The sequence below is a fragment of the Hemitrygon akajei genome, chromosome 7 (assembly GCF_048418815.1).
Source record: "Hemitrygon akajei chromosome 7, sHemAka1.3, whole genome shotgun sequence".
Lineage (NCBI taxonomy): Eukaryota > Metazoa > Chordata > Chondrichthyes > Myliobatiformes > Dasyatidae > Hemitrygon > Hemitrygon akajei.
In genome coordinates, this window is record NC_133130.1 from 178,029,351 (window position 1) to 178,056,381 (window position 27,031).

General features: G+C 39.8%; 1 protein-coding gene across 1 annotated transcript; it reads left to right on the plus strand.

The window, feature by feature from the left end:
- Positions 1-64: 64 nt before the first annotated feature.
- On the plus strand, positions 65-27,029 carry LOC140731221 (uncharacterized). Its single transcript, XM_073052704.1, has 10 exons — positions 65-129; positions 1,038-2,907; positions 5,276-5,461; positions 7,016-7,094; positions 8,352-8,482; positions 11,151-11,379; positions 14,069-14,155; positions 19,271-19,336; positions 19,638-19,723; positions 26,352-27,029. The coding sequence occupies exons 2-10, from the start codon at positions 1,065-1,067 to the stop codon at positions 26,576-26,578; spliced, it is 2,934 nt and encodes a 977-aa protein (XP_072908805.1). The 5' UTR covers positions 65-129; positions 1,038-1,064; the 3' UTR covers positions 26,579-27,029.
- The last annotated feature ends 2 nt before the right edge of the window (positions 27,030-27,031 follow it).

The window sequence follows — 27,031 nt, forward strand, 5'->3', positions numbered from 1 at the left end:
CTGGTAACCGTATCCAACGCCTAATCCGTTGTCAAGGCTGGGCGACCTCTCACCTTTCTGAGGACTTCCACCGCGTGGCTGCGCTGCCGTTTCCGCTTCCGTCGCGGGAAGAGTCTTCCGAGTCCAGCGGTAAATGTGATTTTTGTTCGTTTCAGCGTTTTAAAAATGATAAGGAATGGGGAGTTCCGTCGGAACATATGAATTGGGTGGATTTCCTTGTTGCTTTGCACATCCCCGACGAGGAGCAGGGAATACAAGGGTTGTATCGTACGGGGCATTCTTTCAAAGCAGATGAAATGTGAGTGAGGAGACAACGGCCAATATTTTTAACTCATCCTCGACAGGCGTAAGCGCCAGGCCAGAGATTAGATGATTGGGGGACAGAAACGCCAAGGCGAGAGATGCACCGCATTCCAGCGGTTTCCCATGCCGCTTTGTGTTATATTGGCGTCAAGGTGAACTTTTAGCCACAGACCAGGGAGAAGTCCAGTTCTCAGCTAGGCTCTTAAGTTGCTATCAGTAACTACATCGAAATCGTTGTCACCTTCTGTAAAACAATTGCAATCTTGATCTTATTACTGCACCGAAAGTGCCGATCCAGTGTGAGATGAAGCTACTTGGATATCCATAGCGTGTATGTTTATGAGTGCTGGTGACTACATATTTATATGCTATTTATAATGCATTCAAATAACCTGGAGATGAGTGGTTGAGTTGAAATACAGTACTGTACAAAAGTCTTAGACATATAGCTAGAGTGCGTCAGACTTTTGCATAGTATTGTAGTACTGCCAGGTTTACAAACTGGCTCCACTTTGAAAAATACAGTACTGTGAAAAGTCTTAGGCACGCTGGTTATAGTGTGCCTGAGACTTTTGCACACTACTGTAAAGCATCTGTCAACAGGGTCTGGTTATTATTGCTGTTAAACTGGTTTTGTTCCATGTTGAAAAAAGGAATAGTGTATCTGTTTCTTAATATAGAATGGTCAAAAATGTTTATTTTGATTAAATCAATATTTTTATTCTCGCATGCAGGGCAATACATTTGAAGGAAGCTGCAGTATGGTCCATGATGTAGTACGTAAGGTTAAAAAACGTAAATATGGTGACAATACAGGAAGAGAACTTTCTTCTAATTTCCCAGAAGATAATCTAGAGACTTCAATTGCGGAGAATCACCAAGTGATGCCAAGTCCCAAATTACATGGACACAGGAAACAAAAAAAGAAAAGATGCACCAAATCATTAGGTAAACATGAAAATTTAGAGACTGTTGAAGTGGACTCTGAAAGAGACTTAAATCTCTTTGACAGTGAAGATGCAAGACCAAAGAAGAAAAAGAAAAGTGAAAGGGAAAATAGTTTTAGATCAGAAGGACAGTGTGATGGTTCAGATGTGCAAATTCTCAATTTATCAAACAATGCTGAAAAGAAGAAGAAAAAGAAAAACAAATCCACTTCATTGGGAAGGTTTGACAGTTCAGTTATGGCAGACTCTGACTTGGTTTTGAATAATCTACTTGTTGGTGATGACGAAAAGGAACAGAGGGAAGAGAAAAATCATTCCAGATCAGGAGCTGCATGTGAACGTGTACAAATGGAAGATCATAAGTCATTTTGTGAGCAAAGAAAGAAAAAACATCGTTGCAAGTCAGTGGGAGGTGACTATGCTTCACAGGAATGTGCAGTCGAGATTCAGGAAGAGAAGCAACACTCCAAGTTGATGGGCAATCAAGTCAAACGAAAGAACAAAAATCGCCATTCTCGCTTGGTAGAAGCGGGAGATACATTTAAGTTTAAGATAGAGGCTACCAAAGAAAAGGATTATAGTATTTTATTGAAAGGTGACAATACTTCAGAGACTCCTGCAAAAGAATCAATACAACAATCAATGTGTAATCCCAAGTCTGTGGATGGCAAAGCTGGGAAAAAGAAGAAAAGGAAGCATTGTTCTGATTTGGCAGAGGGTGGTGAAGTGTCTGAGTGTACTCCAGTAAGGAATATACAACAGGTACAGAATTCAATAAGGAAGGCTGGTGGTCAAAAGGAAAAAGAATGCTATGATCCATTGACAGTAGGTGGTATAGAAACCATTACAGGGAATCCTGACAAAAAGAGGGAAATTGTAGAATCTGCAGATGTTGATATGAGCATATCATCCAAAAAGTGCAAGAAAAAGAAGAAAATGCAGTTTAACAGTTCTCTCAATGATACTGAAGTTTTACAAAAGTGTGTGAAGAAATGTAAAGAAAGCAACCTGTTCCCGTTTGAAACTGCTGTGGAAAAGAATTACTCTGCAAACTTCGATAACCATGGTAAGTCGTTAAAGAAACGAAAAGTAAAATGCAATGCAAGTGGGATTTCACAGAATACAGCCACAGACAACTCCACAATCATACAAAGTACTGAGACTGTAGGGATTGTTGCGGAACAAGCTGAACAAGAACTCCAGAAGTCCAGTACAATTTGCCAAGGGACTGTCAAGAACTCCAGAAAGTTAAAGCGAAAGAAAAGCAGTTTATCTAAATGCAAAGCTAGCAAAACAAGCGCAAGGCAGGATGGGCCCTTGCACTGCTCTGCATTGAGCAATGAGAACACATTACAGATGGTCATTACACCCAAGACCATTGCAAAATCAAACAAGAAAACAAAGAAGAAACGGAAAAAGAAAAGCCAGGAGCAACAGCATGTGATTGTGTCTGACAATAATCTTAATAACACATCTGTTGAGCAGTCCCAAGAAGAAGGCAAAACTCTTGATGAAAATGCAACCAAGCAAAGGTCTAAATCCCGGCTGTCGGAGCTCCTCAAAGATTTTGTTCCAAGTGCAGAAACGCTAGCAACTGGGACACTACATAGCATGTATAAATATGATCTTCCACGTTTTGAAAAATTTAAAGAAGAAGGTAAAGCCAATTTGTTAATGTGTTTATTCACTTAACACTAATTTATTGTTGAACAATTTCTTGAATATTTTAATTGCAAAGTTTTTTTAGTTTTCATATTCAAAGTTAAGAGAAAATGTAAATTGATGTTTAATTAACAAACATAATATTTTTAAAGCAACTGATGGTGAGCTGTCTAAGAAACAAATTGCCTAAGAAATGGTGATTAATGTAATTTAATTGAGCAGATTTTCTGCTCTGGTGTTCTGCAAGCTAAAGATTTTTATATGGAGTGTGTGTTTTGCAGGAAAGTCCTTCCTTTATCATGCCTGAGATAGGTATTTTTGTATACTTTTGTGTAATCTATGACTTTCTGTATCTGGCAACATTGGAATGGAGAGTGGAGATCCAAGAAGATAGAAGCAAACTATCTTTAATCACATTATAATCAAATGCAGCATATTATTGGTATATGTCAACTGGTTAGCACAGTGGTGTAGCAGATAGTCTAATGCTTTACATTGCCAGCAATCAAGATCGGGATTCAATTCCCACTGCTGTCTGTAAGGAGTGCATTCTCCCCATGACTGCATGGGTTTCCTTCTGTATTCCAAAGACTGCATGGGTGAGATCCAGTAAATTGTGGGCGTGCTTGGTTGATGCTGGAATTATAGTAACATTTGCGGACTGCCCCCAGTGCAATCCTCAGATTGTGTTGGTCATTGACACAAACAGAGCATTTAACTGTACATTTGACAAATAAAGTTAATCTTTATCTTTAGATCATAATCTTTGCCAATAAAAATCTAAGATACGGTATCGGGAATGGTTCCTACAGCTCCAAGAAACTGCTCCATCATTCAGTAAAATCATTTATAGAATATAGAACAGTACAGAAGAAGAACAGGCCCTTCAGCCTTGAACCAGCTTAAAGATAAATCAAACCACCCCCCACCCCGCCCAAGAAACTAATCCTTCCTACCTACACTATGTCCATATCCCTCCCTCTTCCTTACATCCATCTAAACACCTCCTAAAAGCCTCTAATGTATTTGCCTATACCACCATACCAGGCAGCGCGATCCAGGCATCCACCACTCTCTAAGTTTAAAAAAAACTTGCCCCTTATATCCCCTTTGAACCTACCCCCTCTCGCCAGACATTTGCTCCTACACCTCACAGCAAACTGCTGGCTAAATCCCTAATCCTCCATTTCTGATATCAGAGCATCCTCTGCTATGTCAGATAAATAATTGCGAAGACACTCAACCCACTGCTCACAATCTTGCCTAGAAGCCAAGATAAAGCAGTCTGCACTGCAATTGTCTTCTACTTCTTGCTGGAAAAGACAAAATTTATTTTTGGAAAATCACTGCATGAGCATGCAAGTATAACGCATTGTTTTGCAAATTTGAAAATAAATTTTAATGGAGTATAAGAATTGGAGCCACTTGGTGTGCACAGAGCAGCTACTTTGGAGGTCCTAGGTGAGCCGTTTATAACACACCATAGAGAATCTCGTTGTCTTAAACGTGCAGATGAACAAGATAAATTTCATTCTGCTGTGAACGATAACGGACAGGTTCTATCATTTAACTAAAATATAATATTGCATTTCTTAACTTTGCCTAGTCATGGATATTTTGCTATCAAGGATGTTAGTTGTTACCAAAAAGGTTAAGTTATATATGTATAGATTAAAATAGAGGGAAATATTTAAAAGTACTTGGAATTAAGAACAAGCACTCAAATTATTTATGATTTTATAAGGTTTTTACGATTGTTTGACTGACCGTACATTGAAGTTTTTGTTATTAAATCTTGTAACAGACAATATACGTTTCTGCGATCAAGACTGAATTAGTTTCAAAGTTAGTTGTGTTGGAGGAGCGAATTGTCAGAAGCCAAGTGATAAGTAAAATGTGCGATGAGCCAATCTGTTCTTATTGGCAGAAAGTGAAATATAGGTCTGGAAAGGTCATTGCTCCTCTGATATTAATAGGACTGTCTATATAGGTTGATAGATCTCATCTGGTGGTACTGTTCCTTCACTGTTGTGCGTTAGTGCATGGCTGGGCTATGTGCTCCAAAGAGAGCAGGACTTGAATCAACAGTGATAGCAACTTGAGATTTTGATCCTGGATTGGTTCTAATTGTGCTTCTCTTTATTTTTTTTCTATTGGTTTGTCATATTTTAAGCAAATATATTTCATCTGTTAAAGTACAGGAGTGTTTTACAATTGCAGAGGGAAGTTGATGGTTATGTCTCTGCTGCTGAATCTTCTCCATCTCCATACTTCGGATTAAGAGATTAATTAAAATACCTACTTTTTTTTTGTTACTGTTTTTAATATCAAATCGGATAACTTTTTTTTAAATGTGTGTTTAGGAATTCCAATCCGACAAGGCAGATTTACAAAGGAAGAAAATGAGCAGTTGAAGAAAAACATTAAAGAATTAATGGAGTTAACTGGAATTCAATCTGAATGGGAGTTTTTCCATGTTTCCGACTCCTTTGATGAAATGATGAGAATAAAACAGCTCAAGCAGAGTAATTTATTCTGTACTAAATTAGGTATATTCATTGTTCTATTTTACCCCCAAGTGTGGATTTAAGTTTTTGACTTGGCATGATAATAACTAACATCCTTACTGAAAGGAAAATCCTGCCTGACAAACCTACTGTGATTCTTTGGGGAAATTACAAGCAGGGCAGACAAAGAAGACACAGTAGACGTGGTGTACTTGGATTTTCAGAAGGCCTTTGGCAAGATGCCGCACATAAGGCTGCTTAGCGAGGGCCCATGGAATTACAAGGAAGTTGCTAGCGTGGGTGGAACATTGGCTGGTCAGCAGAAAACAGAGTGGGAATAATGGGATCCTATTCTAGCTGGCTGCCATTTAAAATGGAGTTCCACAGGGGTTGGTGTTGGGACTGCTGCTTTTTACAATGTATGTCAATGATTTGGACTACGGTATTAATGGATTTGTGGCTAAATTTGTCGATGATACAAAGATAGGTGGAGGAGCGGTAGTGTTGAGAAAACAGACAGACTTAGATAGTTTAGGGGAATGGGCAAAGAAGTGGCAAATGAAATACAATGTTGGCAAGTGTATGGTCATGCATTTTGGTGGAAGAAATAAATGGGCAAACTATTATTTAGATGGGGGAGAGAATTCAAAATTCAGAGGTGCAAAGGGACTTGGGAGTCCTTGTGCAAGATACCCTAAAGCAGGGGTTGGCAACTTTTTTGCTCTGTGGGCTGGATTGCGTATTAATGAGCGGACGGTGGGCCAGATAAGTGCCATAAAAAGCTTGAAATATGGGAATTATCCATTTAAATACACCTAGTTATGTTTTGCCTCAAATTAATGAATAAGCATGCTTGAAAATCATTTGTGCTTAAGGTTGCCTACCCCTGCCCTAAAGGTTAACCTCCAGGTTGAGTTGGTTGTGAAAAGATTCACAAGAATAATTCCAGGAATGAAAGGACTACCATATGAGGAACGTCTGGCAGCTCTTGGGCTGTATTCCCTGGAGTTCGGGGGGGTGGGGGGGTCTCATAGAAACATTCTAAACGTTAAAAAGCCTAAACAGATTAGATATGGCGAAGTTATTTCCCATGGTAGGGGATTCTAGGACAAGAGGGCATGACTTCAGGATTGAAGGATGTCTAGAACAGAGATGTGGAGAAATTACTTTAGTCAGAGGGTGGTAAATCTGGAATTTGTTGCCACGAGTGGCCATGGAAGCCAAGTCATTGGGTACATTTAAGGCAGAGATAGATAGGTTCTTGATTAGCCAAGGCATCAATGGGTATGGGGTGAAGTCAGGGGAGTGGGGATGATTGGAAGAATTGGATCAGCCCATGATTGAATGGTGGAGCAGACTCGATGGGCCGAATGGCCGACTTCTGTTCCTATATCTTATGATCTACAACCGTCAAACCTCAGTATATTATTATTGATTGGAACTTACATCATACTGTAGTTAATATTTTTGGCAAATGTGGTTGTTATTTCCGAATTTCCATTTGATAGTTTCTCCTTTGTTAAGCCAAAATAATTTCTAGGTTTTCTTTCATCCATTGTTAATGATGCATCAATGTTATATTGAAACTCCTCCTAGCTGAAGGCATTCCAAGACCATGGAAGTGTGTTTATCAGCGAGCTAAGAAGATGTTTGATCCTAATCGATGCAAAGGCAGGTATGGAATATTTTGTATATATAGCATTTTAGATATTTGTATGGATTGTTACAAATGGTTAACATCTTTGCAATAACAAGAAATGCAGGAAGTTGTAAAATTTAATTCAGGACTGGATTTAATTTACGGTTACCCCTTGTCTCATGACTCCATTTTCTGTTTACCCTTTCTCATTTGAGTTTGAGACACTTACAATCATTTTGTGAGAAGGTAAATTTATTCTGGCTTTCTCAGTTTATCGTTTAATCAGAAATCTAGAGTTCGGAAGGTATGAAATATGTTCAAATGAATTAAATAGGAAGGAGGCTAATAGATCTTTTTTTTTAAAAAAGTCAGCATCCTAATGATCCCAGATGACTTGTATTTATGTGGGAAATTTGTAGTGGGCCATATCACTTTTTAGTTTGATAAAGAAATATTACTTCAAGTCAAGTCACTTTTATTGTCATTTCGACCATAACTGCTGGTACAGTACATAGTAAAAATGAAACGACGTTTTTCAGGACCATGGTATTACATGACACAGTACAAAAACTAGACTGAACTACGTAAAAAACAACACAGAAAAGAAAAACAACTACACTAGACTGCAGACCTACCCAGGACTGCATAAAATGCACAAAACAGTGCAGGCATTACAATAAATAATAAACAGGACAATATGACAGTAAGGTGTCAGTCCAGGCTCCGGGTATTGAGGAGCTTGATAGCTTGGGGGAAGAAACTGTTACATAGTCTGAGTGCTTCGGTGCCTTTTCCCAGACGGCAGGAGGGAGAAGAGTTTGTATGAGGGGTGCGTGGGGTCCTTCATAATGCTGTTGCTTTGCAAATGCAGCGTGTAGTGTAAATGTCCGTGATGGCGGGAAGAGAGACCTCAATGATCTTAGTTGACCTCACTATCCGCTGCAGGGTCTTGCGATCCAAGATGGTGCAATTTCCAAACCAGGCAGTGATGCAGCTGCTCAGGATGCTCTCAATACAACCCCTGTAGAATGTGATGAGGATGGGGGATGGGAGATGGACTTTCCTTAGCCTTTGCAGAAAGTAGAGACACTGCTGGGCTTTCTTTGCTATGGAGCTGATGTTGAGGGGTCAGGTGAGATTCTCCGCCAGGTGAACAAGAAATTTGGTGCTCTTAACGATTTCTACCGAGGAGCCTTCGATATTCAGCGGGGAGTGGTCGCTCCGTGCCCTCCTAAAGTCAACAACCATCTCTTATTATTTATTATCTCTTCTTATTATCATACTTCTTATTAGGTACACAGAAGAAGAATTGAAGAAACTGAATCACTTGCTCCAAATTCATGGGAATCAGTGGATCAAAATTGGTAAACTCATGGATCGAAGTGATACCTCTGTTTTAAATCGGGCAAGATTATTAAAGAAATGTAGGTTAATTATAACAATCTTTATTACTTTATGAAAGTACGTAGTCTCAATCTTTTTTCAATAACTTTATCTTTTAATGTAACATTTAAATTACATATTATTGGAGTGCAATTGGTGTTGAGTATTTGTGTAATTCCAGGCACTTTTTTTACATGAATGTACTCAATAGATAAATGAGTTAAAATAATTAACTCTGTTCATTTTAAAAAAAAAATAACTTTTGTCTCCATGTCTGAAACCCAAGGCCCCACAATACAGTAAATAATTTTAGTTGACAATGTAGGAGTACATGCAATGCCCAATTGTCAGAGCAGATTTTCTTTGCATAATGTGTTAAAACGAGATTCTCTTCAGTATATTTCATGAAAAAAAATCATAGGAAGGTGTGTCTTTGTATTATCCTAAATAATATTAACCAACACCAACAAACTAGCATATTTCACTATCTGGTTTCTCTAACATTGATTCTGGCCATTTCTTCCCCTCCCCCTTCCCTCTTCTTCCATTAACCTTTCAGACTCTCTTCTTACCTGCCTATCACCTCCCTCTACTGCCTTTCCTCCCTGTTTTTCTCACATAATGTACTCTCCTATCAGAATCCTTCTTCAGTCCTTTACACTTTTCACCTATCACATTCCAGCTTCTCACTTCATCCCATCCCCCAACTCACCTGGCTTCATCTATCACCTTCTAGCTTGTATGACTTGCCCTCCCCACCCACCCACCCACCAACCAACCACCTACCTTTTTATTCTGGCTTCTTTTCCGGTCCTGATGAAGGGTCTCAGCTCAAAACATCAATAGTTTATTCTTTCCCATTGATTACATATGGAGTTCCACCAGCTTGTGTGTGTTGCTTTGGATTTCCAGCATCAGAAATATCTCTTGTATTGCATTATCTATCTAGTTATTTGTAGCTCATTGTTATGTTCAAATTAATTAAGACCATAAGATATAGGAGCAGGATTAAGCCATTTGGCCCATTGAGTCTGCTCCCCCATTTCATCGTGGCTGATCAATTTCCTCTCAGCCCCAGTCTCCTGCCTTCTCCCTGAACCCTTCATGCCCTGACCAATCAAAAATCTATCAAACTCTTCCTTAAATATACCTACAGACTTGGCCTGCACAGCTGCCTATGGCAAAGAATTCCACAGATTCACCACTCTCTGGCTAAAGGAATTCCTCCTCATCTCTGTTTTAATAGGATGCCCCTTTATTCTGAGGCTATGGTTTCCCACCATAGGAAACATCCTCTCTACATCCACACTATCAAGGCCTTTAACCATTTAATAGGTTTCAATGAGGTCAGCCCTCATTTTGAATTCCAGTCAATACAGACCCAGATCCATCCAGCCATTCATATGACAAGCCATTCAATCTTGAAATCATTTTTATGAACCTCCTTTGAACCCTCTTCAGTTTCAGCATGTCCTTTCTAAGATAAAGGGCACAAAACTGCTTACAATACTCCAACTGAGAGCTCACCAGTGTTTTATAAAGTCTCAATATTACCTCCTTGCTTTTATATTCTAGTTGTCTTGAAATGAAAGCTAACATCATATTTGCCTTCCTCACCACAGACTCGACCTGTAATTTAACCTTTAGGGAATCTTGCACAAGGACTCCCAAATCCCTTTGTGCCTCCATTGTTTTTAAAAAAATATATTTTCTCTCCGTTTAGAAAAAAGTCAACTCTCATTTCTTCTACCAAAGTGCATGAGCACACACTTTCCGACACTGTATTCCATCTGCCATTTCTTTGTCCATGATCCTTATCTGTAACCTCTCTACTTTCTCAAAACTACCTGCCTCTTCACCTATCTTCATATCATCTGCAAACGTTGCAGCAAAGCCATCAATTCCATCATCCAGATCATTAAAATTTAATGTAAGAAGAATCAGACCCAACGCAGACCTCTATGGAATGCCACTCGTCACTGGCAGAAGTTTCCCTTTATTCCCACTCTTTGCCTCCTGCCTATCAGCCACTGCTTTATCCATGTTAGAATCTTTCCTGTAATTATCATTATTTCATGCATTATAACAGTAGCTATTCTATTTTGAGCACTTGTGAAATATTTTGGGATGCCTTATGGTTGTTAAAGTGCCTAATGGTTGTCAACTTATTTAGAGTTCACAGCTCAACAGCAAATCATTTGGCCTACCCAGTCTCGGAATTTATATTCCAAGGGAGCTTTTCTCACCATCTTTTCATCTTATAAGTCTATTTTATTTGAAATACTGTTGTTTTTAACTACAAATAAGATCAAAAATCAGAAAGACTATGGTGAATTAAGGTTCTGACTGTGTCTGGTTTCTTGTTGGGTTAACCCTGTATGGCCAAAAACCCTGGGGCAGCACAGCAGAGTGGTGGTTAGCACAATGCTTTCCAATATCAGTGGCCCAGTTTCAATTCGCACTGTTTTCTGTAAGGAGTTTGTATGTTTTGTTCTCCCCGTGACAGCGTGGTTAACTCCGGGTGCTCCGGTTTCCTCCCACTGTCCAAAGACCTACTGATTAGTAGGTTAATTGGCCATTGTAAATTATCCCTGTTAAATCAGGGGATGCTGGGTGGTGCAGCTCAAAGGGCCAGAAGGGCCTATTCCTCACTCTATCTCAATAAATGACAAAAAAAATTAAAATTTTCTTGAATTGATTTTTAATCAGCCTTGAAAACTGGACCCTGGAGTAAAAAGGAGGTGAGGACACTAATGAAGATAATGGAGAAAATAATTAAAGAAAGAATGGCAGAATTACCCAATAATCTAACAATCTCGGATTCAGATTCAAAAGTGCCCAATTCAATCTTACGTGAAAAATTATACAAGAAACTTCCTTGGTCTGCAATTGCAGAGCAAATGGAACATCGGAACTGGTTGCAGTGCAGGCAGAAGTGGTAAGTTAATGGCCATCTCAGTCACATAATAAGTATTTTATTCTTTGTACTTTGGAAGAATTTGAAAGGTTATTGGAATGTTTTTCAGTTAAATAGTTACAGCGCAAAAAACACGAGTATAACATTTTTCTTCTAGTATTTCTCAATATCTCGTGTTCTTTGTATCTATCCTCTTAATATTTCTTTTGCTGTAGTCTGATTGAAAAATTGCTTGGATTTCCAGCACCTGCAGATTTTCTCTTGTTTGTACCAAGAGGATAGTCCATTGCTCCCTGAAAGAGGGCCATGCAGGTTGATAAGGTGATAAGTCATGTGGCATGCTTGCTATTATTAGTTGAGGAACGGAGTTGAGCATTGGAAAATAATGTTATGGCTTTAATAAACTAGTTGGGCTGCATTCAGTTCTGGTTGCCCCATTTTAGATAGATAGATACTTTATTGATCCCAAAGGAAAATACAGTGTCACAGTAGCATTGCCAGTGCACAGATATACAAATATTAGAAAAGTAGTAAGAAAGAATATAAAATAAGTTACCTCAAACAGTCTAACAGTAGGGGGTCATCACTTCCCCAGCTATAGGTTGACTCATTATAGAGCCTAATGGCCAAGGGTAAGAATGACTCCTATAGTGCTCTTTGGAGCAGTGCAGTTGTCTAAGTCTATTACAAAATGTGCTCCTCTGTTCAGCCGAGGTGGCGTGCAGAGGGTGAGAAACATCTTCCAGAATTGCCATGATTTTCAATAGGGTCCTTTGTTCTAACACAGCTTCCAGTGTGTCCAGTTTGACTCCCATAACAGAGCCAGCCATTCTGATCAGTTTATTGAGCCTATTGCCATTGCCCCAGCAAAAACCGTATAGAAGATTGTTCTGGCGACAACAGACTGGTAGAACGTGTGGAGGAGAGGCCTGCATACTCTAGAGCACCTTTGTCTCCTCAGGAAGTAGAGGTGACTCTGTGTTGGTGCTCCTCTCAAGTCTGTCATTCAGGTGCACCCCCAGGTTCTTGTAGGTCCTCATCACATCCACATCCTCACCATCAATAGTAACAGGGAGCAGTGCAGGCTTAGTCTTCCTAAAGTCCATTACCATCTCCTTTGTCTGACTGATGTTCAGCTGCAGATGATTCATCTTGCACCATTTGACAAAGTCCTCCGCCAGGGCCCTGTACTCATCCTCCTGTCCTCCCTTTATACACCCAGCTATTGCTGAGTCATCAGAGAATTTCTGCAGATGACATGACTCACTGATGTATCTAAAGTCTGATGTGTGCAGGGTAAATAGAAAGGGAGTCAATATGGTCCTCTATGGGGGCTGCAGAAGAGGTTTACCAAGATACTGTCTAGGTTAGAGGGCATGTACTAAAAGGAGAATTTGGACAGACTTGGGTTGTTTTCTCTGGAGCAGCGGAAGCTGAAAGGAGACCGAACAGAGGTTTAGTAGATTATGAAAGGGATAGATGGAATAGACAGATAGTATCTTATTCCCAGGGTTGAAAGTGATTCAGCTATAAAAGGTGAGGCACATGTTAGAAGGGCCTTAGCACAGTGAGAGGGAGAGGAGGATAAGAAGATGATACATTCCACCCATGAAGCAACTAAAGTAAACTTGGGACAGCCTGTTCTATAAACTCCCTGTCACAAACATGTGTAAAACCTATCAAAAATTCTGGCATTCAGAACAGTGCTAAAACTATTAAAAATTAAGATGCTAAATTTTAAAAAACACTTGAACTTAATTCAGGAAGTGCAAATTACCTAATAGTTACATAGGAACCACACAGCTCTCTTTCTTAGAATAAGACATAGGAGCAGCAGGCTGATTACCTGGCAAAGGTATTACAAGATTGCACTTACCATTAGAGTTTACATCAAACCTTGCAACATTGGCAAATAATTGAGCAATGTTTGGGATTTCTGATTTGGCCTGGGAATGAACACAATCCCTGCAGAGTAAACGCAGTACAAAAGCTGCAAAATTAATACAGCAAAGCTAACCAGATACTTGTAAACTAGATTTTCATGCTTCAAAAATTGCCTCATATCCAGCAAAAGATTAGATATGAAAGAACACTGATTAGCGTCATTCAGAAGAAAACAGCTGACGTTACACTGTAATGCATCTGAGAACATAGAACAGTACAGCACAGGAATAAGTCCTTCCACTCACAAAGTTCTGCTGAACTAATTAAATTAGTACTCAATGAAACTAATCCTTTTTGTCGACACAATGTCCATATTCTTTTATTTCCTGTACGTTCATGTACATATCTAAGAACGCCTCTATCAATTTTGCCCCCACCATCACCACCTCAAGCAGTACATTCCAGACACCCTCAACTCTTATCTACAAAAGAACTTGCTTACCCTGCACATCTCCTTTGAAATTATCCTTCCCTGCGGGAGAAGCAAGGTTGTTATGCCGATACGTAAAAGTACATATAGGACGTGGTTGGTTGGTCTTCTGATACGATCATGCCTCATTTGAATGTTTCAGGAAACAAGCAAATCTGCAAGTGTTTCTGCACCAGGGGAGGAAGCAAATTCAGAAAAGTTCCCACGGGAGCTAAAATGAATTTGCTCTTGCATCAATGTCTGCTAATTCATTAAGTCACTAAATTTAAATTATCTATGTCTTTCAAGATAAGCAAAATAGTTGTGGTGATTTTAATTACTTTTATTCTGCAATAGGTTGAGTATCTTGACTGCAAAAATGTCTGGCAGGACGATGTCCTTGAAAACCAACTGTAACCAGAAAAATATCAATCTCATCAAAAGGTAAAAAGTCCAGTTAAGGTATTTGAAGAAACAAACATAATACCAATAACATAATTTGGCATGATGCTGAATTGTTGAGTTATATCCAAAGCAATTTAAGAATGAGAAATGTTATCTGATGGTGTTTTTATTTGTACTATGTCAAGATACTATACCAAAAATATTACTCTTGTATTGATCAGATTTTGTTGTACTGCTGAGTTCCAGTTAGAAGAGTGGGCTGAAAGATGGCAGATGGAGTTTAATGCTGATAAGTTGAGGTGCTACATTTTGGTAGGACTAATCAAAATAGGACATACATGGTAAATGGTAGGGCATTGAGGAATGCAGTAGAACAGAGTGATCTAGGAATAATGGTGCATAGTTCCCTGAAGGTGGAATCTCATGTGGATAGGGTGGTGAAGAAAGCTTTTGGTATGCTGGGCTTTATAAATCAGAGCATTGAGTGTAGGAGTTGGGATGTAATGTTAAAATTATACAATGCATTGGTGAGGCCAAACTTGGAGTACAGTCCTTATCCGCGAGGGATTGGTTCTGGGACCTCTCGCGGATACCAAAATTTGCGGATGCTCAAGTCCCTTATTCAACCTGTCTCAGTGCAGTGGACATTAGGACCCGGTGGAAGAGCTCTGAATCCGCGGTGTTTCTGTTTACGAAAATAATCACGATCATGATTGAAAATAAACTGGAAATAAAGTGATCGGAAAGAGGTGAAACGCCATCGGTCATTGGAAAAGCATTAGGCTACGTCGGTCAACAATCAGAACAATTTTAAAGGATAAAGTGAGAAAGGCTCTGGCTCGATGAAAGCTACAATTATTACTAAGCAATGCAGTGGTTTACCGTAATTATTGGGTTTTGGAGTTTGATCCTCCACATCAACCCGGCACGGTGGAGAGAGCACGCGGGAGCGGTCTGTCACTGGATTGAACTTGGGAACTTCCATTCCCGAGCCCGGCACTGAAACATACATTCTTAAGTGTTTTATATGCATAGAAAGGTAAATATATACTATATATTAAGACAAACGTTTGACTAACTGACGCTAAATAATACAGGATGTACCTGTTCCAACTTAGTTAGTAAGAGAACTTCCGATTTTTTTCGATCCCAATCCACGATAACCCACAGACATCCTCCCGTATACTTTAAATCATCTCTAGATTACTTAATACAATGTAAATGCTATGTAAAATAGTTGTTATACGGCATTGTTTAGGGAATAATGACAAGAAAGAAAGTCTGTACATGCTCGAACAACAAGTGCTGGAAGAGCACTTCTGGGTTTTCGCAATTTGCGGTTGGTTGAATTCGCATGCAGAATTCGCAGATAAGGAGGGCTGACTATATTGTGTACAGTTCTGGTCACCGAATTATAGGAAAGATGTCAACAAAGTAGAGTACTGAGGAAATTTATTAGAATGTTACCTGGGTTTCAGCACCTAAGTTACAGAGAAAGGTTGAACAAGTTAGGTCTTTATTCTTTGGAGCGTAGAAGGTTGAGCATCCGTAAATTTTGGTATCTGCGAGGGGTCCCAGAACCAATCCCTCACAGATAAGGAGGGCTAACTGTACATTGAAGCACACATTGAAATGCGTTGTTTGCGTCAATGACCAACACAGCCTAAGCATCTGCTGGGGTCAGTCCACAAGTGTCACCATGCTTCCAGCACCAACATAGTGGAGGAAACCACACCACCCAGAGGAGAAACACGCAGTTACGTAGAGAACATACACACTCCTTACAGACAGCAGCGAGAATTAAACCCTGACCACCGGCGCTATAAAGCATTATACTAGCAGCTATGTTACTGTGCCACTTTTTATTATTAACTTATTTAATTTTATATAGTTATGAATATATTATCTAATATATTTAGACCTTGGCTTTGGTTCTACCATGTCAACAAAAAAAAACGATAAAAAGAATCACCAGGCCCTCTACTTCCTCAGGAGGCTAAGGAAATTTGGCCTATCCAGTTTAACCCTCACCAATTTTATTTTGATGCAGCATAGTAAGCATCACAGCTTAGTATAGCAACTCCTCTGCCTGTAATGACAAGAACTGCAGAGAGGGGTAGACACAACTCAGCACATAATAGAAACCAGCACCCCCATCATGGACTCTACAATTCTTGTGCTTTGAATCTTACTTTATGCACAACCTCTTGGGGGCCAACCAAAGGTGCTATTTTACGATCCAAAGACAGTTCTACTCCAAGAACTTCGGGTACCGCAGGTCTACTCAATCAGTGAGCTGATCGTTGATCGGAGTAGCTGGACTGGTGCTGGCAGCGGAACAGGCCATAGTGTCAAAGGGGCTGGCTGGGCTGTTAGAGAAGTTGCCAGTTGGGATATCAGGAAAAGAGATGCCTGCAGACCGTGTTGCTGCCCACTGCTTGGAAGCATCGAAGTTGGTGCAGTATAAACTTGGGAAATTGCTTCAGACGTTTAACTTGTGATCGCAAGACTCTGGATGGTGATAATATAACTTGCTGCAGGCCTGTTACCCTTGTCTGGTGGAAGGGCAGATGACATGGGAGCTGTGTAGCCTCGGTTGAAGCAAGGACTAGGCCTCAAGCCTCAGGTTTGCCTGCTGCTGCAGACCAGGTAAGAGATGCAGAGGCGTTACAGTGGCTGGAGCCTGACCTCTCTCGTCGGTGCTGCCCTCCTGTGTTCTAAGGGTGGAATGACAGGCTGGATTGCAAATATCTGTACATTGCCTGGAGACTGTACCATCAATTGCTGGACATTATCGCTCAGGGTCTTGGACTACATACAGTGGCATGCAAAGTTTGGGCACCTCTGGTCAAAATTCCTGTTACTGTGACGAGCTAAGCGAGTAAAAATTACCTGATTTCCAAAAGGCATAAAGTTAAAGATGACATTTCTTTAATATTTTAAGCAAGATTATTCTTTTATTTCTATTTTTTACAGTTTCAAAATAGCAAAAAAAGGAAAAGGGCCCAAAGCAGAAGTTTAGGTACCCTGCATGGTCAGTACTTAGTCACACCCACTTTGGCAAATATCACAGCTTGTAAACGCTTTCTGTAGCCAGCTACGAGTCTTTCAATTCTTGTTTGGGGGATTTTTACCCATTCTTTCTTGCAAAAGGCTTCTAGTTCTGTGAGATTCTTGGGCCGTCTTGGATGCACTGCTCTTTTGAGGTCTATCCACAGATTTTCGATGATGTTTAGGTCAGGGGACTATGAGGGTCATGACAAAACCTTCAGCTTGCACCTCTTGAAGTAGTCCATTGTGGATTTTGAGGTGTGTTTAGGATTATTATCCTGTTGTAGAAGCCATCCTCTTTTCATTTTCAGCTTGCGCTTTTTTTTTTACAGACAGTGTGATGTTTGCTTCCAGAATTTGCTGGTATTTAATTGAATTAATTCTTCCCTCCACCAGTGAAATGTTCCCTATGCCACTGGCTGCAACACAAGCCCAAAGTATGATTGATCCAGCCCCGTGCTTAACAGTTGGAGAGGTGTTCTTTTCATGAAATTCTGCACCCTTCTTTCTCCAAACATACCTTTGCTCATTGCAGCCAAAAAGTTCTGTTTTACCTTCATCAGTCCACAGGACTTGTTTCCAAAATGCATCAGGCTTGTTTAGATGTTCCTTTGCAAACTTCTGACACTGAATTTTGTGGTGAGGATGCAGGAAAGGTTTTCTTCTGGTGACTCTTCCATGAAGGTCTTATTTGTGCTGGTGTCGCTGCACAGTAGAACAGTGCACCACCACTCCAGAGTCTGCTAAATCTTCCTGAAGGTCTTTTGCAGTCAAACAGGGGTTTTGATTTGCCTTTCTAGCAATCCTACAAGCAGTTCTCTCAGAAAGTTTTCTTGGTCTTCTAGACCTCAACTTGACCACCACCTGTTAACTGCCATTTCTTAATTACATTACAAACTGAGGAAATGGCTACCTGAAAATGCTTTGCTATCTTCTTATAGCCTTCTGCTTTGTGGGCATCATTTATTTTAATTTTCAGAGTGCTAAGCAGCTGCTGATTGTTGGGACAAGGCTTGAGGAGTCAGGGTATTTTTCAAGCTTTGAAATTTGCATCACCTGGCCTTTCCTAATGATGACGGTGAACAAGCCATAGCCCTAATAAGCTAATTAAGGTCTGAGACCTTGGTAAAAGTTATCTGAGAGCTCAAATCTCTTGGGGTGGCCAAACTTTTGCATGGTGCTCCTTTCTTTTTTTTCACTCTAAAATTGTACAAAACAAAAACAATACACTAATTTTGCTTAAAATGTTGAAAAGAATGTTTCACCTTTAATTTTATGACTTTTGTAGATCAGTTCATCTTCTACTCACTTAACTATTCACAGTAACAGAAATTTTGACTAGGGGTGCCCAAACTTTTGCATGCCACTGTGTATGTTTTTTTTCAAGTGAATATGTTTCTTTACTCACTATTTGGAATATTATTCGCTATTTTGAAGTTGTTTGCTATTTTGCACCTTTGCCCCAGAGGAATACTGTCTCATTCAGATGTATCTATGCATGGTTTGAATGATAATTGATTTGATTTTCATTTGATATTTTGATAAAGTAGCCATCAAAGCATAAGATGGAAAAGGCTAAAAGTATGTACCACCTTATTCAAGGACAGCTTGTATCCCACTGTTATACGAGTATTGAATGGTCCCCAGTACCTTGTTATGGCTTTACACCTTAGTGTCCACCTGCACTGTATTTTCTCTGTAGCTGTTACATTTTTTTCTGCATTTGGTTATCTTCCCTTGTAGCACCTCAACGCACTATTGTAATGAAATAATCTGAATGGACGGTATGCAAAACAAACCTTTTCACCTCAGAGCGTGACAAAAACAATTAGTATATTATTTATAAAGAGAGCAACACACAAAATGCTGGAGGAACTCAGATGAAGGGTCTCGGCCTGAAACATCAGCTGTACTCTTTTTCCATAGATGCTGCTTGGCCTGCTGAGTTCCTCCAGCGTTTTGTGTGTTTTGCTTGGATTTCCAGCGTTTGTAGATTTTCTCTTGTTTGTGATATATAGAGACATCTTTAGTGCAACTTTGGCAAAGACATTAGAATCGAGTCTTTAGAAACTAGATATAAACCATATCCATTGTATTTTGCAGATTGTACCTGTCAGGTGTTGATGACATTGGTGAGGTGGATTGGGAGGAACTTTGCAGCGCTGTTGGGTAAACAATATTGTCTTCACTTTCATTTCAAGGTGGCAATGACATAAAGATATAACAACAACTGGATTTGGTGCTTCAAAACTCAAGAGGAGGACTAAATGCTGACCCCTTATCCTAAGTCTATGCTTCTTAGCATTTTATTCTCCAGTATTTAATTTAATAGTTTAATTAGACTAATTAATTTATAAGCCTTTAAAAATACAAATTTATTTCCAGTCAACTGAATGCATGTTGGCATTTGTTTCAGTAAAATTATTTTCATTAAGAACTGAGAGCAAAGTGTATCTGTTATTTTTTTTAGAGATGTTCCACCTATAGCCATTCAAAGGATGTTCTATAGATTAAAATCCCGTTATGTACCTGACTGGTCCAAGAAGTCCTTTGGAGGTTAGTAATCTTATTGCTATTATTGTGCTTGTGTATTTTTTTTTAATATTCTGTCCACAATTCTTGATAGTTCAGCAATGCAGAAAACATTGAATCATTAGGATCCATTTGAAACTGAGGTTTGTCTTATTAGTTGATCTCTGCTAAAGATGTACACTACTATGCAAAAATCTTGGGTATACCTGGGTGCCTAACACTTTTGCACCGTACTATAGTACGTTTGTAATTTTATGTATTGCACTGTACTGCTGCCACAAAAGGGAAAAATTCATGAAATACAGTATGTGAGTGATAAACGATTCTGATATAGGTCCTTATTGAGGACTGAGAGTGGAATCGGGAAGGGGTATCATGGTTGGGAAAAGGGGAAGGGAGAGGGGAGAGAGTGGGAAGCACCAGAGAGATATTCTGTAATGATTGATTACTCAGTTGTCTGGAATCAAATGACCTTGCCTGGTGTCTCAGGACTGGGCGTATCTGCACCCATGCCAACACCCACCCCAGCGTTCCTACTCTACCACCTCTCCTGCACCTCCACCATGGGGCTGTACCCTCGCAATGCCCAGTATCCTTTGCACCCGCCAGTTTTACAAACCCATTTTCCACTCCACGTTGACAAAACTGTAGTTGGGTATTATAACTGGTCTAACAATAATTGTTTATAGAATTGAAAAAGGACATTTAATACAGTGTTAATTACTCATGAACTTCATTCATTGTTAAATGAATATGCTGCAGCTAGCAATATATGCTGATACATGAATCCTCAGATTTTATAGTTTTCAGTATATTGCTTTATAAATCTTAGAAAAATAGTCCCATGAATTTCACAAATAGGATTAGAAAAATGGGGAAATAGAGCTGTTACGTTCACATTTTTCCAGCACTATTGTGAAACATTACTGTTTTAAAGCTGCTGCTCTTCATTCTATAACTAAAATTATTCAACATTAATTGAAAATAGGAAAAGGAAAGGAACAAAAGGAACTTTCTATGAAAGGAAGGCTGTTCTAGAAGTTGATTAAATATGCTTAAGATGCATACTCAATTCTTTGGACTTGTAGGGCTCCTAATTTCACAATTGCATATTTCCTGATATTATAGTTCAGATTCAGATTCAGTTTATTGTCATTTAGAAACCACAAATGCAATGCAGTTAAAAAATGAGACAATGTTCCTCCAGAATGATATCACAAAAGCATATGATAAAACAGACTACACCAGAAAATCCACGAATGGCAATCCCCAATCCAGAGTCCGGAGAGGCTGCTGCGTATTAATATCACGCTACCATCTTAGCGTGTTCCCCGGAAAGGAGCTCCAAATCCACCAGACAAACAAGACCAAAAACTAAAGCTACAAGACCTGCACAAAACCACATATTTACAACATACAGTTACAACAGTGCAAACAATAGCATAATTGATTAAAAAAAACAGACTATGGGCAAAGTAAAAATAGTCCAAAGATGTTAAAAGACTTTAAGTTTGAAAGAAACCATCACACAGTTTCCACAAGTCCTCAGGGTCCCCGATTGACTCGTCATCTCACGCCGGCGACAGAAGGGAATACCCCCGCTATGGACTTCCACGGCGCCGCCCAACTCAGCCTCGCAGACGCAGCACACAATGAAAGCCCCATCGAACCCAGCCTCGCAGACGCAGCACACAATGAAAGCTCTGTTGAACCCAGCCTCGCAGACACAGCACACAGTGAAAGTGACCTGACTGCAGAGTCCGTTGAACCTCCGATCATCCCCTCCAGCACAGCTTCTCCGAGCACCATCCTCTGCCGAGCATATTAAGACGGCCCTGCCAATGGTCATCAGCAACGCGACCCCGAGGACTGGGGGCCTGTACTTCCCAGCAGAGACCCGGACCTCACAGCAGCAGCAGCAACGAAGAAGGTCTTCCTGGAGATTTCCAGATGTTCCTCCGTGCTCCCACGTCCGTTTTCAACTGATTATGATTGCGCACAGCACCCCGCTTCACAAGTAACAGATAATCAGCTCCGGAGTGGCCGCTGCAAGCTGCGTCGTGCCGCCATCTTGGATCAGAAAGTTGTCCTTTATAATAATGTTTATATCTACATATTATGTTCCATTTGTCAAGTAAACTGAGCAGCTTAATTAGGGCTCTGTAAAGTCCAATGAACAGGCTTGGCCTGTGAGTAGGGATTTATTTTCTTTTTATAATGTACAGCATACCAAATAGAGATTTCCGAATTGTGGAGCTAGTTTCAGTCACAAAAACAACTGTTCAATCATGTAAAGAGCACACAAGGCTTAGAATGTTGACAAACACAAGAAAATCTGTGGATGCTGGAAATCCAAACAACAGACACAAAATGCTAGAGGAACTCAGCAGGCCAGGAGGCATCTATGGAAAAGAATTGGCTGAGACTCAGCCCGAAATGTTGACTGTTTACTCTTTTCCAATAACGCTGCCTAGCCTGCCGAGTTCCTCCAGCATTTTGTCTAGAGTGTTGACATCATTTGGGGAGTAATAGAGGATAAAGCAATAAACTTGATGAATTGCATGATCTTTATGGTTTTTGCATTGATCTTAGTAATCCAAATTGTTCAATTAGTGCAAGTGATGCAGTACTAAAATGCAGGTATACAAGCATTTAAATTTAATATTTTAAAAAAACCTCTTGTCAGTTTACTGAGTCCATTCTGACCAAGAATTCAAATTCTCTTTTAGTGTAATTAATAATTGTTAATAAAGAATTTAGTGTTGGTATCAAAACAATTTCTGTGGAAAATTTAACTTTTATAAATTAAGTGACTCATTCCATCATATTATGATAGTGCTAGTTTTTAAAAATACTCTTAGAGTCAAAGACTGAATATCATTTTTATTTTGCCACCTCCTTAGCTCGTTATTTAATAAAGAGCTAATCATTTGTTCGGAATAAGATTTAGTATCACTGGCGTATGTTGGGAAATTTGATGTTTTGCAGCAGCAGTGCATTGCAATACATAATAAACAACTATACATTACAAAAAGAAATGTGAAATATACTGTATATAAAAATAAAGTAAGTTAATTAAGTTGCGCAAAAAGGAAGTAGTGTTCTTGTCCATCCAAAAATCTGATGTTGGAGGGGAAGAAGCTGTTCCTGAAATATTGAGTATGGGTCTTCAGACTGCTGTACCGCCAATGTTGCTGATGACAAAGTTGGACTATGAAGTACATAGATTTACTGGTGACCAAGAAGTTACTCATTCCCAATGATGACCATAAAACCAGTGCTTCCCAAATGCACAAGATATTTAATGAGCAGCAATACTTAACCTTGCTGCAGCATCCTTGACAACTGTATTTTGATTTCTTATGTTTACTATCCTACATTTCCTTCTTTCAAAATGAATACGTGGTTCATTAGAAAGTGAATCTCCGTTTGGATATTAACTCATTGTGAAAATAAATCAGTATTGAGACTATACATCTGGAAAAGGCAACAGATATTCTCCTAACTACTTGTACTTCATATTTAGTATATTCAGTATGTTTCCTATCGATAAAAAGATGAGTGGAATTACATACTAGTTGGAAATGTTCTTAACCATCTGGGTTTAGATTCATCAAAGCATTTATGTGTCTCTAAATTGATCTGTGTGTTTAGGAGTTCTAATTGGTTTTGTGTACAAACTAGATAATCTGCTTTCTGCAGGGATTGCTTCCTCCGCGATTCCCTTGTCCATTCATCCCTCCCCACTAATCTCCCTCTCGGCACTTATCCCTCCAAGCAGCTGAAGTACAGCATCTGCCCATTCACCTTGTCCTTAACTCCATTCAAGGTCTCAAACAGTCATTTCAGGTGAGGCACCACTTCACTTGTGAATGTGCTGGGGTCATCTGTTGTGTCCAGTGCCACCGATGCAGCTTCCTCTACTTTGGTGAGATTTATCATAAATTGGGGAACCGCTTCATCGTGCACCTCCATTCCATCCTCCATAAGCAGAACTTCCAGGTGGGACAATCATTTTAAACTACGATTCCCATTCCTATTCCAACATGTCTGTCCAAGGCCACCACTTGTGCCAAGATGAGGCCACCCTCAGGGTGGAGGAGCAACGCCTTGTGCTTCGTCTGGGTAGTCTCCAACCTGATGGCATGAATATCAATTTTTCCTTCCGGTTTTTATTTTGGTGCCTTACCCCTTCCTTCTCAGTGCTAAAGAAGGGTCTTGGCCCAGAACTTTAATTGTTTAATCATTTCCATAGATACTACCTGACCTACAGAGTTCCTCCAGCATCTGCAGACATTTTCATGCTTATAATTAATTTACCTGTACTGAATTCTGCCTCAGAAAGCTTTGAAAGGATATAATGTTGCATTGTGCTGCAGAGTTTTAAAACACTGAATCATCATCTTTCAATTCATTTGTTTAAGTAGCTAGAACATTATTTGCCCAGAGACTGTGATTACGTTACATAGAACATAGAATAGTACAGCACATTACAGGCCCTTCGGCCCACAATGTTGTGCTGACCCTCAAACCCTGCCTCCCATATAACCCCCCCCACCGTAAGTTCCTCCATATACTTGTCTAGTAGTCTCTTAAACTTCACTAGTGTGTCTGCCTCCACCACTGACTCAGGCAGTGCATTCCACGCACCAACCACTCTCTGAGTGAAAAACCTTCCTCTAATATCCCCCTTGAACTTCCCTCCCCTTAACTTAAAGCCATGTCCTCTTGTACTGAGCAGTGGTGCCCTGGGGAAGAGGCGCTGACTATCCACTCTGTCTATTCCTCTTAATATCTTGTACACCTGTCATGTCTCTTCTCATCCTCCTTCTCTCCAAAGAGTAAAGCCCTAGCTCCCTTAATCTCTGATCATAATCCATACTCTCTAAACCAGGCAGCATCCTGGTAAATCTCCTCTGTACCCTTTCCAATGCTTCCACATCCTTCCTATAGTGAGGCGACCAGAACTGGACACAGTACTCCAAGTGTGGCCTAACTAGAGTTTTATAGAGCTGCATCATTACATCGCGTCTCTTAAACTCTATCCCTCGACTTATGAAAGCTAACACCTCATAAGCTTTCTTAACTACCCTATCTACCTGTGAGGCAACTTTCAGGGATCCGTGGACATGTACCCCCAGATCCCTCTGCTCCTCCACACTACCAAGTATCCTGCCATTTACTTTGTACTCTGCCTTGGAGTTTGTCCTTCCAAAGTGTACCACCTCACACTTCTCTGGGTTGAACTCCATCTGCCACTGCTCAGCCCACTTCTGCATCCTATCAATGTCTCTCTGCAATCTTTGATAATCCTCTACACTATCTACAACACCACCAATCTTTGTGTCGTCTGCAAACTTGCCAACCCACCCTTCTACCCCCACATCCAGGTCGTTAATAAAAATCACGAAAAGTAGAGGTCCCAGAACAGATCCTTGTGGGACACCACTAGTCACAACCCTCCAATCTGAATGTACTCCCTCCACCACAACCCTCTGCCTTCTGCAGGCAAGCCAATTCTGAATTCACCTGGCCAAACTTCCCTGGATCCCATGCCTTCTGACTTTCTGAATAAGCCTACCGTGTGGAACCTTGTCAAATGCCTTACTAAAATCCATGTAGATCACATCCACTGCACTACCCTCATCTATATGCCTGGTCACCTCCTCAAAGAACTCCTCAGGCTTGTTAGACACAATCTGCCCTTCACAAAGCCATGCTGACTGTCCCTGATCAGACCATGATTCTCTAAATGCCCATAGATCCTATCTCTAAGAATCTTTTCCAACAGCTTTCCCACCACAGACATAAGGCTCACTGGTCTATAATTACCCGGACTATCTCTACTACCTTTTTTGAACAAGGGGACAACATTCACCTCCCTCCAATCCTCCGGTACCATTTCTGTGGACAACGAGGACATAAAGATCCTAGCCAGAGGCTCAGCAATCTCTTCCTTCGCCTCGTGGAGCAGCCTGGGGAATATTCCGTCAGGCCCCAGGGACTTATCCGTCCTAATGTATTTTAACAACTCCAACACCTCCTCTTCCTTAATATCAACATGCTCCAGAACATCAACCTCACTCATATTGTCCTCACCATCATCAAGTTCCCTCTCATTGGTGAATACTGAAGAGAAGTATTAATTGAGGACCTCACAGCCTCCAGGCACATCTTCCCACTTTTATCTCTAATGGGTCCTACCTTTACTCCTGTCATCCTTTTGTTCTTCACATAATTGAAGAATGCCTTGTGGTTTTCCTTTACCCTACTCGCCAAGGCCTTCTCATGACCCCTTCTTGCTCTTCTCAGCCCCTTCTTAAGCTCCTTTCTTGCTACCCTATGTTCCTCAATAGTAATAGACCTCAATTACTATTTGGTTTCCGTTAAATGCGGAGATTGCCTAAACTTTGAAAACCCATAGCTGAAAATTTATTAATGATTATATTACCATTGCACCTTGATAAATTAAAAGTCTGGAATAGGTACATGGAGTTCAGTAAAATAGAGGGCTATTGGTAAGCCTAGTAATTTCTAAGGTAGGGATATGTTCAGCACAACTTTGTGGACCAAAGGGCCTGTATTGTGCTGTAGGTTTTCTATGTTTCTATGTTAATACTAAAGAGTACAAATGTGTTTTTTTTTAATATAGCTATTGTAGAATTCTTACATGACTTCGTAATTCCAAAACTGGAGACGATGCTTTGCACAAAAACCCAAGTGGAAGATATCCATCAGCCACAACAACACGTGTTCCAATTAAGTGATATATTTAATGAAATTGATAATAGTGACTTTGAGGATGAAGATGATGAAGATGAGACAATACATTCATTGAAGGAACAATCAGTGCAAACTCCAGCTAGAGAAACTAAATGAAAACAATATCCTGCATGACAAGAATTTCTCCAATGTCTGTGCTGATTTGAACTGATGCTGTCCTGCATGAAGTACTGAGGAAGCAATAGGACTGGATGTCATCTGTTGAACTGTTTTACCACTGTTTATACATTGATGTTATGTGAACTTCCATACTCCTGTAGTTTTTAAATATTCTCTAGTTTTATTATTCAACTATTTACTGAAGATAAATATTTGATAGATGATATATCATAATGAAAAAGATAAATGATTGTTATTGTAAAATTAAATATTCCAGGAAATGTGTGTAAAAAAATATATATAAATCCTCAACCCCTACTTTTATGAAGATGAATAATTCAATCTTGAAATAGGAGCATCACACAGGTAATTGAATGAATATGCAAAGAATCTCAGACAAGTCTTTGTAAATATTTCCAATTATTAAATTTTATACATTTTTATCCAATT

Coding starts and splice junctions, on each gene's coding strand:
- LOC140731221 (XM_073052704.1), top strand. CDS start 1,065: ATGGTCCATGATGTAGTACGTAAGGTTAAAAAACGTAAATATGGTGAC. Junction 5,462..7,015: donor TTTATTCTGTACTAAATTAG/GTATATTCATTG, acceptor AACTCCTCCTAG/CTGAAGGCATTCCAAGACCA. Junction 19,337..19,637: donor GAACTTTGCAGCGCTGTTGG/GTAAACAATATT, acceptor TATTTTTTTTAG/AGATGTTCCACCTATAGCCA.